Below are 19,763 nucleotides of genomic sequence, written 5' to 3'. Positions count from 1 at the left end.
TTTTAGAAACCATTCAGTAATCGTTTTATTTTAGCTTGTATCACATTAAAATTAATTTATGTTAGTATAAGAATAGATAAAAATGAGATAGTAAATCTTTCCCAGTAATGATTTTCTTTTCTTTTTTTTCATAATATGTGTATAATAACAATCTTGTAAAGGCCTTTGTTTTCATGGAAACACTTTGGCTCTAATATGTTTCTTTTTTTTGTATATCTACCTATATATATATTGTAAATGCTGATGCTGTTAAGAATGTTAGTTTATTACTCACTATGGAGATTTTTTTTATGATTCTTTAATCTTTCTATGAAATATCTAATATTTCAATAAAAAACACTCAATTTAGAGAAAAAAAAATTAAATAAATCAGACATTAGTCTTGTTTTTTTCAGTGTATGTACTGGTAAATAATGCCTGATAAAAAGTACTTGTAAATATTTATATTAATTTAAAACAAAAAAAAGTGGATTAATCGGACTTATCGGAATCACTTGAATGTGTAAATAGCTTTTTGCATGTCAACGACGAATAATCATGTACGGATCTTGGTGTATAATTCAGTGGACTACGTGATAAATGATCTTCAAAGTCTTCGAAACTGGAATTGCTTTGAGGACTACCAGCATTTGCTAGTCTCGTTTTCCTCCTTCTACTCTTCTCATAGCTCAAGATTGGCGTTGAATTCACCACCTCGGACATATTTATGCTGCTATCGCCCAAAATTGGAGTACTTGTCTGCGGATCATCGTCACTCATCTCCAGTGGCGACATGAAATTTTGCTCTTCATACACATTCTTACGCTTCCTATGGATGCAGCGTAGCACAGCCAAGCTCATTCGTGCAACGAGAGCCCGCAAGGTTTTCTTAAATTTGTGCCACTTATTTGAGATCTGTTGCACTGCTTTTCGTTTTAGTTTTCTCTGAAAATGTAAACGGCAACATTTAATATCCAGCCCACACGCTGAGACGTTTTTTTTTGTATTTTATCTTACCATTTTCGTTATTGACCACCATCGTTTGCGTCGTTTAAGCAAAATTTTTATTCGCGGATACTGCAAAAGTGCATTAACGGAGGGTCTCTGTTCACAATCAGGATTCATCATCCACCTTATGACGTTGTATAGATCCTCAGAGAGCACTAAAAGAAATCAGAGAGAACACATTTAAAATCAAGCAAAAATATTTTCTAAAACAATTAACTTACTTTCTTTTGATTCTTCAGGGAGGATTCCAATTCTCAATTGCTGCCATAGTACCCCATTTGACGGCAATTCAAGATTGCACGCCAATTCCAACATTGTTATGCCCAAACTAAAGATATCGGCGGCCTTTGAGAAAACACCCTCCAGAAGCTCAGGTGCAATGTACCGTGAATCTCCTTCCATGGCGGACTCTTTGTTTTCCTTTAGAAGAAACATAAAAATCATTAATTAGGCTGTTAGATAAGAAGTGAAGAGAAGAAAAAGCCATACCCGGGATGAGAGTTTATTTTTAGTAGGAAAACATTCACTATGTTGGCTGTTAGCATAACAATAAATCAATAGATAGGTATCATAATTTTTATGATATATAATTATTTTATGATCTCTGGGGTTCAAAAGAGAAGGACGTTTAGTCAGAAACAATGTAGATTAATATTAATTATTTTTAATTAAAAATTAACATAAAATTGTGTCACAAATTAAATTGGAGAATATTTTGCAAGAGCATTTAGAGAAAAATAGCTGATCAGCAAATTTCTTGAGTTCTTCACAATTTTGCATCATGTGGTATTGAATTACTTCCTTAGAAATATATTTTTCTTCAGATTTCTAATAATTCTATTACAAAATATTATGAAATTAATTTATATTTCAAAGATTTCATATTAAACAAGGTAGATTCATATTGCAAAGTTAACAAAACTTACTCGATTAAGGTCAAAGACTAATCCGAAATCTCCTAATTTGCACACACCATCTTCTGTGACCAGGATATTGTCCAATTTGATATCTAGATGAATAAGATTTCTATCATGTAGTCCTTTTAGCGCCTGAAAATTTAAATTAATTAATTTCACTGCAATATTCTTAACCAAGAATGAAAGATCAAAGTACTCACCAACAAGAGATCAAGAAGAAATGACCATGTTGTAGATTCAGGAATATTACTATGCTCCATGACGTAGGATTCTAAGCTACTTTGGCACAATTCCATCTGGATGTAGAGTCGATCATTCTCTTCCCAGGCTCTGTAGAGGGTGACGCAGTGATCATGACTTGAGAACTCCTCGTGTCTCTTGACCTCGAGAAGACGCTCCTCACGGTAGCTCTCACTCCGGAAGTACTGTTTGGACTTTTTAACTGCATACAGCAGACCATCCTCCCGGGAACGCACCTTGAACACCTCGCCGAAACTTCCCTCGCCGATTTTGCAGATTTTTTCAAAACACTGATCAAAATACGACTCCCTCTTTGTTGGTTGGTACATTGATGATAACTGCCCATTTCCCGGAGAGCATCTAAACGAGATTGCAATAGCTGTGCTGGAAGAATTGCTCCGGTTTACGTGGGGAGGGCGTTTTGTAAACAGAGCCGGCGGCTTCTTCTTTGTGCTGGGCTTCTGACTCTTGAATGAGTGCGATAAATTCGCATCACTGATATCCGGGAGCGGGAGATATGACTTGTTAGTCTCACTAAACATCACTGGTTGATTTTCTTGAATTAAATCCATTGAAATTAACTAAATTACACCTTTTTGTCTCTCTTCGCACCCACTAACCTCCAAAAGAAACAAAAATTTTGAGGTTATGATTTTTGCGCGAGGCACGCGCCATCTGCGGTGCTATCAACAAAGAAAAAAATCAATTTTAAAATAAACAAACGCCTAATTTTTGTGAATAAAAATTTTCTGCGGTGAATTTTGTGAAAAATTGTGCATAAAATGGACATAAATGAGAGACCAGATGAAATTGCTCTTCCAAAGATTTTCATAGAGCCCAATGTGTCCAATAAGGATGAATTGGAAGTGAATTTGCAGATGGTGGTTGAAAAATTAAAGGCCAAAAAGTCTACTCAACTTCCAACGTATGTTTTATCAATAATTCCGATTTCATTCATTAAATAATTTATTGATTAAATTTAATGATTGAATAATGATTTTTTTTATAGAATAAATCCGGATGAGTTGAAGAGAGACAACATCCAACGAAGAATTGATGAGAGTAATAAGATTTTGGGGGAACTGCTGCGAGATGGAACAGAACTTGTGACAAATATCCGCATTGCAAATGATAGGAGGGAGATTGATCGTCGTGCAGATGAAGCTCAGCTTAGGGATGAACTCCTTGAAAAGTTGAATGCCGAATCTGAGACTGCAACTGAGAAATTTCAGGAAATCTCAGCAAAATGGGAGGAGTTGGAACAAGTAAAAGATCCCTTCAATATGCATGAGGGTTTGGAGGAACAAAAGGGGCGTATTCGTGAGCTGACACGCCAGAAAGATGATATTATAAAGGAGTGCTGGAAGGAGCTAAAGAAGGCTGATGAGAGATACTATGAGGATCAGGAGAAACAAGCAGCAGATATTGTGTGTCTGGTTGAGAGAGTTGATCATCACATTGAGGCTATGAAATCCGCCTATAGGAAGCACTTGGATTTCATGCAGCAGACTATTGATCAGGAGAGAACCAGAATCAAGGGAAACATCAACCAAAAATGGGATGATCTCTACAAAGAACGCCAAGAGAAGGAAGTGAAGAAGCTCTCTGATGCCAAGGAGAAGTCAGAATTCTTCAAGGCTGAGATTGAGAGAATCACAGTTCAGCACGAAGAACTTACGAGGGCTACCAAAATAAACCTAGAGCATGACAATGAAGCTCTCCAGTTGGAGCTGCAACGGGTGAAAGCCAACATCCTCCTGAACTCCGAGAAGCTCGACTACAATTTCGAAGTACTCAAGCGTCGGGAGGAAGAGAATGTAATCATCAGATGTCAGCAGAAAAAACGCCTCTTGCGGATGAGTGAAGTCATTGCGTCGCTAAAAAAGAAAATCCGCGATACAACATCACAGGGCAATGCTGAGTGTGGAAAACTTCAATCTGAGATTTCAAAGCTGCAAACACAAATCCGAGATATTGAGGCTTCCGCTGTGATCTTTGCAGACACCAGTGATTCGAAATATTTGGGAATTTGGGAAATGAACTACACAGAAGCCATGAAGCTTCTCAATCAAATTCTGGAGATTGATGAGCAGCTACATACCTCGCAATTGGGAGCAGAAGTACCATCAATTTCATACCAATTGACCACACTCGAGGAACTTCCATCCTTCCAGGCAGCATGTGAAACGATTGAACAGGAAAAGAAATCTCTGGCAAGTCAAGCGCGCCAGAAATCATCTCAAGTCCCATCTAAATCACCCGATTCTCCAATTTTGAGGGAGATTTATGAAAAAATTGCCGATCAAAGTGGTTTTCTTATTGAGAAAAAACTCGAAGAAATTATTGAGCCACTCCAGGAAAATGATGAGAAATTGCTCGTGAAAATTGATAACATCTTCACAGCTCTGGGCATAAAGAATGTGGAAGATTTGGCGGAAATTCACAAGTATTTCCTTCAGTATGCTTTTTGTCAGCATTGCTCCCAATCTTCTGAACAAATTACAACCTCATCAGATGCTGAGTGCAAGGAGGAAAATCATGAGTTTGTGCTGGAAGTACCAAAAGTTTTAACGATCTTGCGAGATTTCATGGGGGATCACTACGGTACAAAAGGGCAGCAGGATGAAAATCAATTGTCTGATATTGAAAACATCCCAAAGATGCGACTGAGTTTGTCCAGATTGCTAGACTCTGGGGAAGTACGGGACTTTTGGCAGCAGTTTCGACGTGTATTTCCGGAAGAGAAAGAACGCCTGTGGCAGGGACTGGAATACGGATTGACGGATTACCTGAAGGTGTTAAAAGACAGGGAAAAATTAGACACGGAGTGCACGCATTTGAGGAAGCAGAATGATGAGTTGAAGCACCTCCTCCATAAATACGTTGAAGGTTGCGAAAATTCAAATAAGTAAATCTCCAACCGTTAATGCCTAAAACGCCTAAAAGAGATTTTCAGTTGGCCTTTTTCACCAAATATCCGTGGAAAATCCATGGAATTCCATGGTTTATCAATTTTAAATCCATGGAGATATCTGTTTTTGGGAAATTCTATGGTGAAAATTATGAGTTTTTCACATGTAAAAGCTGGAATTTAGCAATAGAACAGCATTCGAACATTGAACTTCGCATGGGAGACATCAGACTTATCTGACGGATTTCCACTGGATAAGTCAATCAGTTGGTTATGGGGTGCTTGATGTTAGCTGACGATAGAAATGGCGAAAGAAAATTTGTGTAGTTTGTTTGAAAATTTCCTCTGTGCTTAATTATACAGCTAATATGTGGAATTAAATGTGAAAATTTGGTAGACTAGGTGTTTGGGCATCGATTGTTGTATTTATATCCAAACGCAGGTGGCAGGGAAGCCCCTAAAACAGCAAAGGAAATGTAACAGTGATTTTTTTTTGTCAAACTTGCATAGACATCAATTTTCTGTTTTATATAAAAAAAATCCTGTAATGGTTGTTTGAAAGTGCAATTGCAATTTGGTAGTGCATTGAAAACGAAATTCAATGGGCGCAATGACTGAGTGGGTGAGAGGAAGTTTCCTGTTTTTTGCCACATTCAGCGTCTGTGCAGCAATGCCAATAAATGGAGCGGATTCCGTGCGCCCAGGTAAGAAGGGAATCCAATGTAAGAGAAAAATTCCCCCGTTCATGGGGGTACACTGCCCTGTTCTGCCCGGAAGCAAAGGCAGGACAATCCCTGAACTGTGGCGAGCTGGAGGGAAAATTTCCTAATTAATTGAAAGGAAACTGCAACACATGATTAATTTTCTTGTCTCAAAAATTGCTTTTCTTGGCAACAAGCACATAATGTGAATTATATTTGCAATTTTATTTAATATGCAACAACAGATGCATCTCCTTCACATTTTCGCTTCAGGCTTTAGTGGTGTCCCCCCATGCGAGGTATACAGAAAAGGCGAAAACACCTCAAAAGTTGTCCGATCGGTGATAACCGTGAAAAAGCACCAATTACTTATCTCTTTCTCATTCTCAATGAAAGCGTGCAGAGAATTCAATAATATAATAAAAAAAACATGTTTTAGCTGCAGAAAAAACCAGCCAAGAGAAACAATGTCGAGCCTAAAGAAAAAAAAATGGGATTTATTGTACGTTGAACAATTCATTTGCCCCCTGTGTAAGAAAAGCCTTTCCCGTGCATAGCTCAACACAGCATCAATTCAAATGTACAAGTCTCACTTGCTTGAGATGGATGCTATATTACGTCTATTTTATACGTCGTTGTCTATAAAAGTGATAAAATTGAAATGACGCTGTTGTGGCAAATTATTTCATTCATTCTCATTCCGTTGATAAAATTGTGCTCAAGGAAATATGAGTATAAAGATAGCGTGGAAGATGCCGCACCAAGCACACATGCTTAATTTTAAGATTTATGCAATTTTAAAGTGTAGCTTCTGCTGGACTTTCTGCCTCTAAATTATCCCCAAAAAGTCTCTAAACTAAACTATCTTACCTATAAACATTTTATCGCAATACATTACGCCTATTTACACACTCATTGCTTTTATACTGCGTGACGTGACGCAAAATCTTTGAGTGAAAAGGTTCGCAACGCATCGTTTTCAACTATTTAATGCGAATTAAAAATATTTTAATTTACAAAAGAAACTGCTATACCTTTTAGCATTATTACACCTTCTAAAACGCAAGTTATAATATAATAAAAAAAATTATCAACTTTCTCTATTCTTTAGATTTTTAAAGCGTTTTATTACTATAAGAATACTCTTTCTGTTTATATTGAAAGAAGCAGTAATAAATCTTCTAAATTTTATGTTAAAATTTTTAAAGGAGGTTATTGATATCAATATGAGTCTTTATAACCTTCAAAGGAGCACACAGAACACGAGAAATCTTTATAAGTTATTAAGTTATAAAAGAAAAAAGACATCGCCAAACAAACTTACTATTTTCCACAGAGATTAATAAGAGCTGTTAAAGATTTGTTTAAAAAAATGCAAATAATGACGTCACCCTTATGTTCCTTGTCTGTTTGAATATATGAAACATTAACGTTGATGTTTCGTCAATATATTCCTTGTCAATATTCACCGATGAAACATCAACGCTAATGTTTCATGAATATTACAATAAATGTCGAAAATGTTTGCATTTTAGAGCAAATGATTAGTAAGTTTAGAAAGTATGGCGATTTCATATTTTTTTTTTTACAAAAAATCGCATATTCACTTAAATTAATATCTTTTACAAAAAAAATATTATTTTTAAAAGTGATTTGAAAATTAACTCTTGCTCTTAGAATGTTAAATCTTTTGCAAAATTACATATCAAAGTTTAAAGTTACTCATTGCTAATGCCCATTGAGAAAAATTAGGAAAAAAACAATGATAAAGAATTTTCATAAAGATTCATTTAATTAAATTAAACTTTGAAGAATTCTCACGCTTACATATAGCTGAACTTTACGAAAGCTTCCACCGTTTCCACACACAATAGTGGCAACATGTTTTTTGCACGCAAAAATATCTTTTTTTTTAAGAGCAAGAGAACATGCAATACGCCCCGAAGGACGCATATTGATCACTCTTTATATTTTTTTATTAAAGAGAGAGAGAGGGACATTTTTTTGCTTATATAAATGTACATTATATACCTAAACTTTTTTGGTAAGGAAATCGAAATTCAATGAAAAAAAATCCTTAAATACTAATTAATTCTTTTAGGCAATTGGAGTGCTGGAACAGTGCTTTTTGCTGTGCTGAGTTTTATGGGAATTGGAACCCTTCTTGGCGCCTGTTTGTGTTGTCGCCGCAGAAAGCGTGGCTTTGAGGTACACAAGAGAAACACATATTCCTACAATTTTACACACCCTACATTGTCCTGTGAATTCTTTGTATATCAAATTTCTTTATTACTCTGTTACAAATCAGCATCATTTTAATCCTGTTTTAGTGCGCTTGCTTCAATATTTTTCCCTATCCTATACCTATATGTACTCTTATTATATTTCCATTAATATACTTTCCTCTTCATCTAACACTATAATATGTATGTTTAACCTATTCTAAAAGATTCTCATTATTGCTATTACTTAACAACCTATCTTGTAATAACAGCTTGACCATGTAAAGGAAAATAATCATAAGGTAATTATTTGGTCACAATTTTTATCATTTATCACACAATTCGCAATGTTATGTTCTTTTACTAGCAATTTGCATGCTTTTATTGTTGTGTAAATAACCGCGCATCGTTTTTTTTTTCCTCCGTCCGTCTTGTGTCTCTTCTGTTGCTGTCGCGTATTAGTCATCACACATCAGTTCAACGCGCTACTTGTGCGAATAACCATAAGAAAGAATATAATGCTAAAGTTTGTTGAGAAGGCAGAAAAAAATCGATAACACTATTACATAAATAAATGTAGTGTGTAGAAATGTAGCATATTTTCATCAAAATATAGAACTAACAGCACAAAGCTGTCTTCTCACTAGCTTAGCTAGCTAGTGTGTGGAGGATGAAAGGAAGAGAATTATACACACACAAGAGTTCTAGCTAAAGATGAAGAGAGGGAGAGATATGAAAATTTATCACATTCATTTTGTATTGCTAATTGAATTGAATGTAGGAATAAAATGCCGTATGTTGAGAGGTTTTCCTCAATTGGGATAGTTGTGTAATTTTTTTTATTACTATGTGTCAAATCGCCCACAAAAATTTTTTTTTCGTATAAATGTAGCTGTGAGAGACAAGAAATTAGCATTCAGCAGAATTTCTTTTTTTGTCCATTCTGATTGGCATTGTAGATTAACGAAAAAAAAGGGTTTATCAGTTATTTAAATAAGAAAAAATATGTACATAAGCGTAAAGTAAACAAACTGAAAGAAATGAAGCAACAGGAAATAATATTTATAAACACAAAAATCCCTTTCGTTAGAATTTCACCGTCGCCGAGGGAATTTGTCTGCTGAAATGTTATGTTAATTAGCATGAAAGTAAAATTTGACTGTGACTCATTCCAAATTGTTTTTCAATGGGTCTTTTTAATGGTCACACTCAGAGAAGTCGATAGCATTTCAATGGGCACTTACTTAAACTCAAACTATACATAATAATTAGTAATTTACTAAGAACCAATGGGTACTGTTTTAATTACCAGTTAAATGTTGTAGGAGTTAGATAAAAGCGGGGCTCGAGGAATCTATTAAAGGAAGGGTGTTTTAGGAAAAAAATAATTTTTATTCACCTAAAAGACACTGAAAATTCAAAGGAGTCAAGGTTTATGAAAATTGAGATCTTTAAACTGTAATTCAGTTGCTTTCGATAAATAATGTGTTTAATTCTACCGTTTGACATTCCTATTTCAAACTTTTGACGTTTAATATTAACATTTGATGTTTCTTCTCAGAATTTTGACATTTTATTCTAACGTTTGACGTTTAATTATACTTTTGACTTTTCTTGTTTTGTTTCATAGCTTTAAAATATTTTTTTTTTATTCTAAAGAACCCCAAAACTACTTGACTTTTGCGGTATTTACATCTAGCTACGCCGAATTAAAAAGTTGGGGCAAAATGATCCAAAATTATAGACAACATAACTAAACGATTTCCATCTTTACAATCTTGTAGTGTTAATTTATTCAATTTTGAACAACATTCTTTTTTCATATCTCAAATGAAACACAAGAAATGTGATTTGATATAGCTTCATCAGCAACTACACATAAAACGGATAAACACGAATAAAATAATCTTCATTCTGTCCAAAAATATAATTTACAATTTAGGCTTTAGATAACTGCTATATAGTAGGTATTAGAGAAGTGTCTTTGCCATTACCCCCCACAGTTCCCTTTTCAACAAGAGCATCACGGAATTTACTGAAAAATAAAGTCATTAGACCAAAAGTCCACCTTGCGTTTTTTTTTCTAAATTGCAACGTTTGTAAAATAATAAAATGTTCCCTTATATTGGTAATTTATTGTTGAACAAAATGATAATTTCCTGCCTTTTATTGTGGGATTTTTTGTTGTTGCTGCAATTCTTATTAGTTGGACAATTTATAGTTCCATAACACATTGACGGAGGTACTTTCAAAAAGCATTTGTAATACCTTTTCTCAAACTTTAATAGTTACTCAAGCGTGTTATCTCTAATTAAACGTTTACAGACAGCAATTATCGACTTTTTGGATAAACGTTGGTTATGGGTATACGCGTAATAATATAAAACGTTTTATTAAGTTAAGAAAATTACATATTAGGTATATCGATTGAAGGCTAACTTTAGCATTTAAAAATAATTATTAATAAGTTTTAATTATGTATGTTTACGTAAAGAGAGACAATTTCATTTCTTTTTTTATTTTTACTTTTATCAAAAATAAATTAAATGAATAAAAGTGAAGATTAGATTTCTTGTAATTCAAAGTAACTTTTGCTGGTTTTATTTTAGTACGTATATGGAGGTAATTGTTGGTATTTTTGTAAAAACATATTATTATGGTAATCGTTGATTCGCGTTGATTAACCTTCGAATGATCGAAAAATTATATTCCAACGCAACCTATATATGTAGCGATATTTATCTCAATTATGCTTCTAAAATTAGAACTAAAAGATTTTGCAATTATTTTCTTATGTACACGCATTCACACATTATTTACTTTATGTATTTAATTTAATAAATTGTTCCTTTGGAATTTTTGTAGTCTTTGCTTTATTTAAAAAAATATATAATACTTACCTTTTAGCTACCTATGTAATAACGTTTCTATATAAAGCATCTGAATAACTTTAAACCCCCTCTCCTTGAAATTATAAAAAACATATTTTCTGTGTATTGAATATTGAAATTAATCTTGCAGTAGTGTAGCTTTCCTGTGAATTTGATCAAATTAACAATTTTCTATCACATGACACGCAAAGAGTCATGATAAATTGAATTCAATTGACCTCTAATAGTGCAAAAAACCCTATATTTGTGTGTCTTTCTCTCTTTTCCTCATTTGCTGTAGGAGTTCAAAAATGAAACACCAGGAAGCAGTGAGACTGCCAATCGTACGGAATATCCAATCTTTGGTGCACTCGCATCCAATCAACGTGTTGGTGGTGGTGATTTGGAAGAAACGAGACCACCAAATCACGTTAATGCTGATCAAACGGCAAATATATGCAGCAATACCACCAATAATGGCTCTCATTCACCACAATTAATTGTAAATGTGAATGAAGTGCAGACAAATCATAATAATATTATGTATGCTGCACCAATTAATCATGATTTTGACAACAACAATGGCCCAATATCGCCATCCGATATGGAGAACATTGAGAATAATAATGCTGGAGATTACATTGCAAATCGCAATGAAATTGGTGTTGTCGTTGAGCCATCTATTAATGCCATTAATAGGAATTTTGTTAATTCAGGTAGGAACTACCTACTTTTTTTTTTAAACTTTTCATGTGTAAAATTATATAAATGGGATATTTTATATTTGATTTTCAATTACAGTCCCATCCCATGAAGATGCCATAGTACATGAATCGTGTGTTGTGCTTGATATAGAAGAGGTGTCGTCTGGTGTGCCAAAAACACAAATCGATAGTGATTCAATGTTGCCAGTTATAAGTACAAAAAGCCAATCATTTTTGGAGAATCTCGACTTACGAATGGAGTTTGGGGATGCAAAAAGTCTTCCTGGGAGAGATAAGGGGGAGTGCGATGGAGATGTATCAGATAGTGATGAGGGTGCATCGGGAAATAGTGAAATTGAGGAAGCTCTAATGGCACTACATAATGCCATTGCAGATGAAGACACCTGCGATATAAATGATGAGGATGATGTCAGTGAAGAAGCAAAGTATGAGGATGTATTGGAGACACTTGCGGTTGAGAATGTGGAGAGGAATGGTGAATGCAGAAATGCATACGAGTACCATGTTGATATCAATGAGATTGAAGCTGCGGCAGCAGAACTCGTTGACTCTGTACTTGTGGAAAGTGAAAAAATTGTTGGTAGTATGCGGGAAGAGATGATGCAAGAAATTGTGGATGCCATGGAGAAATCAACGGATTCATTTGAGGAGGCATTCTTTACGAATATTCATAGCAATAAATTTCTCCAAAGTACACCGAGTGTCACCAATAAAGTAACTCATATCGATTTGTTGGGGTGTCAGCAGCAGCAGCGTGTTCTATTTGACGGGGAAAATTCCAGTAGTGAAACAGTAAACGCCAATGATGAAACGTTTGTAAAGCCAACTGATGGAACTTTTGTGAAGCCATCAGATGGGACTTATGTGAAGCCAACAGATGGGACATTTGTGTGCGAGGGCGAGGCGAATGCTCCCACGATAGTGGTTGAAAGGGAAAAGGATGAGGTGATATCGGTGGATCTCACAACAATAACACCAGTTAACACACCCATTGAGATTAATTCAGCGTATACGGTGGATAGTTGGTATTCACAGCCGTCGACGTCGAAAGCAGGTCATTCGGGGTGGTTTTTGCATCCTCAGAAGACAGATGAAGGGGAGGCAGAAGCAGCAGATGGGGCAAAAAATGATGAAACATTCAAGAAAGCCACGGGGAATGAGACATTTGAGGTTCTCACGGGAGACGATGAGGATGACGATGATGACGATGAGGAGGATGATGGGAGAAATCTCGATGTAACATTCGATGCATTGCGACGACAGTTAGAGCAAGTACTCCCTCATGCCCAAGGCATGATGAATCCCATTAATTTCTCCGACGATGAAGAGAATTTCCAGGACAATCGAGGAGAGGTATTTCCGGATTTTGTCCTTGAGGGTGCATCGAATGTGCAATCAGCAAAGGAAATCATAATAAACTACCAGCGAAGACCATTGTCGCCAATTGCCGAGGAGAGTGAGGATGAAACGACATTTAAGACATTCGTAATGAATGAGGCAAAGTATCAGGATAGTACGAGTACGGGATGTATGGAGACGGGAGAAGCAATTATGGGTGTTTCAAAGACACTAATGGCGTCAAATGATACTTTATTTAACTTTGAAGACACACTCGGGGATAGAGATGACCAATTTTCGCCACAAGTTGAAAAGAAAAATCTCCAAAGTAGCGGAATTGTGTCTCCTGTTGATGTGCCACCACCGGAAAAGAAAGCCATGAGTTTGGAGTTGAATCTAACACGAACTATCGAGGTGAATGAGTTATGTTCACCCGAGGGAGCAAAAACATTCTCAGAAGATCACATTTCATCAGATTTAGATCCCGATGCAACGTGCACAACAAATACCATCGAAGGGGAAACTTGTATTTCAATTGGTGGAATACCAAGTACCACAACCCTTGTTGAGGATGATGAGAGAATTTCGGAAATATCGGAGCCTGATTGGAATTCAGATCTTACTTCCACTGATGTTGCGGGAAAAGAGGGGAATCAAGAGGTGGATAGGAATAGTCTTATGGATGTGGATGAGATAGATGTGGAGGAAATCAATAGTACTCTGGGTATTTTGACGAATGGAGATAAAAACAATAAGTTGTCAGAGACTGAAAGTGACAATGATACGGTGAACGATGATGAAGACTTTTCAAAATCTCCACACCCAGTCAAGGTGGTTGAGAATGGCGGGGGTGATGGGGAAGAGAATGGGGACAAGAGGGATGATCCTCCACAACATTCTACTGAGATATTGCAAGCCAAAGATACGGATGGTAAATCCATTTCACGCTATGAGGGCAATCGAAAGTCACCACCACCCATGCAGGCAGGTGGGGGGAAAGTGGCGTCTGCCAATCATGTTACCCTCGCAACAACGGATATGCTCGTGAAGGATTTATCGATGAATAAATTCTGGGGTGAATCCACCCCCGTTATCTACAATAAACATCCCATTGCTAACTACAGCATATACGAGATAGCTGATTACGATGGGCTCGGTGAGGAGAGTGGGGTCATCCTCTCCGAGGGACAGTGTCTCTCTGGGGAAGAGGATCCATGGTCCTCATCGGTCATGGGGCAACAAAATGCTCTCAGCGATATTCGATACTCTGTACCAGCGTGTGAGATGATGTCAACATCATTCAATGGTGATGAGTGGGATAGCGATGGGAATGCGGTGGATGATGAAGATGATAGTAATAGCAGTGAAGAGTTTATGTACCTCAAAGGTCTCAGTGCTGCAGAGACGGAAAAAATGTATGAGAAGGAGGTGGAAAAGGACACAACATCACTCAATGGGCCATGTGAAACGGAAATTTGGGCAAAACATCAAGATAAAGTACCCGTCCACAGGAGTTTGGGTGAGTTCCAGTTTCACAAAAATAAATCTTATCTGATTTATATTCTTAAATTGTTTATTTGTCATCTTTTTTTTGTTCTTAGAGTTTGTTATCCTTTCAGTTATTCTTTCTTTGTAGAAAAAAAAAGTGGTATTTTATTATTTTTGCAGATAATTCTGAGTCACCACCTTTGAATTCTGAAGATTGTTCATCGGATGTTGAAGGGGAATTTATTCCATCTTGTTGGGATTCAATGGCTCTTCCTGCACGATCTGCAATGAAAAGTCCCGATAAATCAAGCAGTGTGAGTAATTTTATTTATTTTCTAAATAAATTACTTTGACAACAAAGCAATTTATATCAACTCCTTCACAAAGTTTTTATTAGCTTTTTGAATGAGCTAAATATTTACGATAAAACACAGAAAAAAAGAAAAGAAAAGAGAGGAAAATTACAATTTGTATGAGAAATTGTATTAAACACAAAAAAATCCCCAATTGGACAGTGCACGAGTTCTTTCTTTTTTACAAACTTTATTTTCTTTTCAATTAACATTCACACATTGTTTTTAATTTAATTGTTTTCAAATACTTTTTAACAATTGTTGCATTGATGCTATAACGAACTACTACAGGAAGATGACTCAGTCGGTGTAAGTATCCTTTTTATGGATAAAATGACTTTTTTTTTTAAACTTATAAACATTCAAGCTTGTCCAATATGCCCCCTTCACATGAAATATGTATTAATACAATGCGAATGTCCCATCAAGAGAAAAGGTGATTTAGTAAAGACAAAAAATACTTGTTTTCTATCTATTTTTAGTAGGTATACGCATTACATACTTGACGTATATAATAATAAATTTTTATAAGCTTCCTCAAATGATATTGCGTGTGGTGGTGAACGTGGAATTACATTTTGCCGTTTTTTTTTTTGAATTTTTATTTCCAGGGAAAGAATCGGAGGAATGTGATATTCAAAGTACAGATGTATCATTCTGTATATGAGTACCCCCGTGAAGTTGTGCCATTATCGCCAGCATATAGTGAGCCAAAAGTTTGGAATCACCATAGAGACAATCTCCAATCATCGAAGTTCAATGCAGAAGCTATTGGTGAGTATATATGTATATTTTTGGCATTAATTGAAATTTATATTTATTGTTGCTTCTGTATTATTAGCTGCAATGACGCAATGTATTTTACATACCATTCATATATTTTCTTACAAAACATAAATATAATTCTATTCTATTACACTATTTTGCTTAAAAGAACATATAGTATGTAATAAAAATTATTAAATTTTTAATTTTCTTTTTGATATTGAATTGCAAAACAAAACTATAAACAATTTATATAAAATCTTGTGTTGAAGATGAGTTAATTATTCTACGAGTATTAATGACCTTATTTGAGGAAACATACAGGTCATGTCATAATCTTAAGCCTTTCGCGTTCTTAGGATCATACGTAGACACCCAAACGTGAAACATTTTATTTTCATGCATTTTATTGTTTTTTTTTTTTTCAAAATTATCCATTAAATTAACGCAGAAGTGGCCAAAGAAGAAATTTATCCTTAAAATGTTCTCTAACATGAGCGTATATACATATTTCAATATTTCTATGTTTCATGTACCTAAAAGTGAATCGCCAAACAGTCTTGCTATTTTTTATTAGCTGAAAAAGCTTCAAACATTTACTCAAAAATGCAAAAAGTGACACAAAAATTGCTTTATGCTTCTTTCAATGAACGAAACATTTACGCTTATGTTTCATTGGTGAAAAAGAATGTATTTTCATTTATGTTGCTGGATTCTGATTCAGAACGTAACCTTTTAGCTGTGATTCTTTCGAAGAAAAGAATAGCACAGCTTCTGTGTCCACTCTAAAACTCAAGGTCGTCGGATCGGGCTCAAACTTGGTATTTATAATGTTTTCTATTTTGAAAAAAAAAAGCACTTTTGCACGTTTCATTTGAGTTTTATTTTCGAGAACTTTTCATCTATTTTTGAGATTTTTCGGAACAAAAAAAATACAGAAAAAGAAACTTCTTAAATGATCCAGGGAAAACACATCGTAAATGATCGTAAGAAAGTTTGCATTTTATATTATCAAAATCTAGCAACGAAAAAATGTTTCAAGAATACCTCGTTAAATCTCATTGATGGAATATTAGCGCTAATGTTTCATGAATCACGAAGGTTTTTATGCATTTCAAATCTTCAGCAGCTGAGCTGATTCCAATTAAAATTATGTCTTTGACACTAACAGAATCCTGAGTTTGATTCTCCTCTTATGTTTACTTAAAGGATTTGCTGTACCTACACATGTTACGTAGAATAAACTCCTTGATCTTCCTAAACATTATAAGACTATTTTGACAAGTTCTCTGTTCATTCTCTTCAATCCAAGAAGAAAATAAATATTTTTAACTTATTTTTTTTGTGTTATTAGAAAGCAAATGATTTATTTTAAATGTCCATTGTTTTTTTTTTAGCTGTGATTCTTTTTCACTTTGTAAAGAGAGAATGTTTTGTATTTTTTTTAAATTGCAGATTTAGATGGATTTATGGTCTCAAGTTCAACTCGTCCATTTCACAATAGCCAATTCCAAGCACAGTGCAACACTTGGCCGAGTGATTCAGACTTTTCTTGGTCACAATTGCAGGTGATTCTTTTTTGTTCTTATTGTTTTTGCAATACTTTTGTGTGCACACAGTTTGAAAGAATGGAAGTTTGTAATTTGATTTCTTTTTGTTGTTGTTAAAGGATGGCGAAGATGAAGATGTAAAGTACACAAATTATTCTTCAATGCCCATTGACTGGCCAAAAAGTCTCAGCGATTTATCGCGTCAAGAGGAGAATTTGCGAGGGAGTGATCATGTGTATGGGCATGAGGATGATGGTGAAGGTGTTGCTGTAAGTGTTTTACTTTTATGATAATTACCCGTTGATGGAATTTACAATATATATAACTCTCGTTTTTTTTTGGCCTATGCCTCCATACACGCGTTCACAGACTGCTGAATTATGTGAGTCAACATCACTGGGTGATTTATGCCATCAGAAGCCACTTTTACGGCTTCCACTGACAACGGTGAATGTGTCAACGGTGGGGGAGGGTGAGGACGATGTGGAGGAGGAAGTGGAAAAGCAGAAAAATGCTGAAATTTTGGAGGAGAAAACAGACGGTGATAACTTTATTCTCCCAACACCATCATGTACGGGATCAATGGATTCCCTGAGTTCAAGTTCGGGATCAGATCGCCCGATGAGTTTCACAACGTTCGGGAAGACAATGCATTCGGAGAGTTTTGAGGATTCCCTGACAAGTAGTCGTGATGGGAGTGGAGATGGTAATAATCTACCAGATGGAGATATGATTGTTTCACGGGAGGATCTGATTAATGAGGTAGAGCGCAGAAGTCAAAAGGTCAATCACGATCGATCGACAAGAATAAGCGATAGTACCGATGAGGATTCCGGTATTGAATCTGTTTCGCGAATTATAAAATAAATTTATAGCGTTTCGTTTAATTCTTGTGTCCAAATTTTCTGTTAACTGTGTTAGAGATCCCTAAAACCTGTAAAACACCTGTTTAGTTTGGTGTTTTTTTTTTTTGAACAAATGTTTATTCTTTACTGTTTCCTATAAGAGACTACAACAACCACACAAAAACAGCAAAAGAAAATACCTTTCGGAATAGGGAAAAAACCCTGTTTGGCCGTAGTAAAGAATAAATATTCTGTGATAATACAGTTTAATGTGTTGTTTAAAATATTAATTTACTTTAAATCTGTATTAACTTCTCTCATGTATAAAAGAATATTGCAGAATATGAATAGTTTGATCATTCTGTTATCTCTCTGTTTCTTCTTTATTTACATAAATGAGTAAATAAAAAAAACAGCAGATTTTTTTGCACAATATACATATTTGTTCAAATGTATAGCAACAGCAAGTATTTTGTAAGTTTAGTATCTCTTTTCTTTTTTTTTTTTTTGTACAATTTCAATATACTAAATCCAAAAGGTTTGTTAGAACTCTAATTTATAATAATCTACAATTTACTTTTTGGATAATTCTGATCAATTTAATTTTTTTTTCAATTTTTTTCACGTACTGTACTTAACCAAAGGAATTTTGATGAATTCTATAAGACATTTTGGGCATTATTTGTTCTCTGATTGGATTAAAACATAAATTAAAAGGCCCTAAAAACTTGAGGGTTTTTTCTTTCTTTTAATTTAAATTGCATCAGAACAAATAAAAAGGCCCATCAAATTGGAGTGTAGGAAGTAGAAATTAAAGAAAAAAAAATCATCTAAGCAGTAACGATGATATTTTGTAAAACAATAAAAATAAAATATAATGACCAAATTGATATTAATTAAAAAAAGAAAAAAAAACTCACAGACACATTACACGAAAGGAAGAAGAAAATAAAGGAAAATGCAACACACAGAAATATTCCAATAATTTAATTTAGAGAAGAAAAAAAAACTATAAACTATTTCATTAACATCTGCTCTGGAAGACAAGAAGAATGGTAATTTTTATTAATATATTTGTAGAATGTTGAAAGTAATAGAAGACTCTCGTGAGCCAAACTTTGTTACTTAGAGCAAAGAATAAAATACTTTTAGCTCTAGGTGAGAGAAAATTGCCAGGCTATGAGGATTTAATTAAATTTATTACAACCAATGTACATTACAAAATTAAGATACTGAAGTAAAAATAAAACAAAAGTATAGTCCAAGAATTTTCTTTTTTTATTCTTGTTTTTTTTTTGTAAAAAAATAAATTTTTCATACATTTTTGACTACTTTTTGAATTTGGCGCCCTAAATGTAGTTCCAAAAGCCACCACTGCTATTTTTTTGGTACATATGTTGAAGTGAAAATGAGACGGTGCACGTCACTGATATTGTCTCCCTCACTCTTTTAGTTTTTCGCAATTTTCTCGCATTTTCCGCCGAATTTCCCAGCGAAATTGTCTTTTTTGCGTCCAGAAAGCGACGCCGCGTCGATTGGCGTCGCCGGCGCAAAACGCTCAAAATCCGCGCCAAAAAAAGTCGTGCAAATTCCGCAAAAAAATCCGGCGAGTTGCACCCCCAAATTTTTACTGAAGCTCCTCGGGGCCCCCCTGAGCATTCCCGGCGACTTTTGGAGCCCCAAAAATTAGTTTTTCCCGGAAAAAGAAATATTTAAAAATTTTTCCTCTTTTTCCTCATACCATCGATATAATTTTATCGATAGAACAATCGATATTTTATTCACACATATAATTATTAGAGTGTCCTAAAAGCAGACGCAGAGAATTGCCATGACAACTGCGATGAATTT

General features: G+C 34.9%; 3 protein-coding genes across 5 annotated transcripts; 2 read left to right on the top strand and 1 right to left on the bottom strand.

The window, feature by feature from the left end:
- On the bottom strand, window positions 1-2,822 carry LOC129796968 (membrane-associated tyrosine- and threonine-specific cdc2-inhibitory kinase). Its single transcript, XM_055839130.1, has 5 exons — window positions 2,105-2,822; window positions 1,914-2,036; window positions 1,209-1,407; window positions 997-1,142; window positions 1-924 (listed from the first exon to the last, which is right to left on the bottom strand). The coding sequence occupies exons 1-5, from the start codon at window positions 2,714-2,716 to the stop codon at window positions 472-474; spliced, it is 1,533 nt and encodes a 510-aa protein (XP_055695105.1). The 5' UTR covers window positions 2,717-2,822; the 3' UTR covers window positions 1-471.
- A 34-nt stretch (window positions 2,823-2,856) lies between these two features.
- On the top strand, window positions 2,857-5,451 carry LOC129796967 (dynein regulatory complex protein 1 homolog). The gene is made up of 2 exons (XM_055839129.1): window positions 2,857-3,069; window positions 3,154-5,451. The coding sequence occupies exons 1-2, from the start codon at window positions 2,927-2,929 to the stop codon at window positions 5,054-5,056; spliced, it is 2,046 nt and encodes a 681-aa protein (XP_055695104.1). The 5' UTR covers window positions 2,857-2,926; the 3' UTR covers window positions 5,057-5,451.
- LOC129796966 (uncharacterized) lies at window positions 5,321-19,180 on the top strand. 3 transcript variants are annotated; one of them, XM_055839126.1, is made up of 10 exons: window positions 5,321-5,759; window positions 7,858-7,964; window positions 11,150-11,564; window positions 11,650-14,430; window positions 14,580-14,713; window positions 15,044-15,061; window positions 15,364-15,526; window positions 16,973-17,085; window positions 17,187-17,336; window positions 17,437-19,180. In XM_055839126.1, the coding sequence occupies exons 1-10, from the start codon at window positions 5,657-5,659 to the stop codon at window positions 17,932-17,934; spliced, it is 4,482 nt and encodes a 1,493-aa protein (XP_055695101.1). In that variant the 5' UTR covers window positions 5,321-5,656; the 3' UTR covers window positions 17,935-19,180. The 3 variants fall into 3 exon arrangements, with proteins under 3 accessions (XP_055695101.1, XP_055695102.1, XP_055695103.1); XM_055839127.1 differs by lacking the exon at window positions 15,044-15,061; XM_055839128.1 differs by lacking the exon at window positions 7,858-7,964 and having other exon boundaries at window positions 5,347-5,759.
- Window positions 19,181-19,763: the final 583 nt, after the last annotated feature.

This window comes from Lutzomyia longipalpis, chromosome 1 (genome assembly GCF_024334085.1).
Source record: "Lutzomyia longipalpis isolate SR_M1_2022 chromosome 1, ASM2433408v1".
NCBI classification, from domain to species: domain Eukaryota; kingdom Metazoa; phylum Arthropoda; class Insecta; order Diptera; family Psychodidae; genus Lutzomyia; species Lutzomyia longipalpis.
The sequence above is the reverse complement of the archived record's forward strand: the minus strand, read 5'-3'. Positions and strand labels throughout refer to the sequence as shown.

Coding starts and splice junctions, on each gene's coding strand:
- LOC129796967 (XM_055839129.1), top strand. CDS start 2,927: ATGGACATAAATGAGAGACCAGATGAAATTGCTCTTCCAAAGATTTTC. Junction 3,070..3,153: donor AAGTCTACTCAACTTCCAAC/GTATGTTTTATC, acceptor TTTTTTTTATAG/AATAAATCCGGATGAGTTGA.
- LOC129796968 (XM_055839130.1), bottom strand. CDS start 2,716: ATGGATTTAATTCAAGAAAATCAACCAGTGATGTTTAGTGAGACTAAC. Junction 2,037..2,104: donor TTCTTCTTGATCTCTTGTTG/GTGAGTACTTTG, acceptor TTAAATTTTCAG/GCGCTAAAAGGACTACATGA. Junction 1,408..1,913: donor TAGTCTTTGACCTTAATCGA/GTAAGTTTTGTT, acceptor TTTCTTCTAAAG/GAAAACAAAGAGTCCGCCAT.
- LOC129796966 (XM_055839126.1), top strand. CDS start 5,657: ATGGGCGCAATGACTGAGTGGGTGAGAGGAAGTTTCCTGTTTTTTGCC. Junction 5,760..7,857: donor AGCGGATTCCGTGCGCCCAG/GTAAGAAGGGAA, acceptor TAATTCTTTTAG/GCAATTGGAGTGCTGGAACA. Junction 15,527..16,972: donor GTTCAATGCAGAAGCTATTG/GTGAGTATATAT, acceptor TTTAAATTGCAG/ATTTAGATGGATTTATGGTC.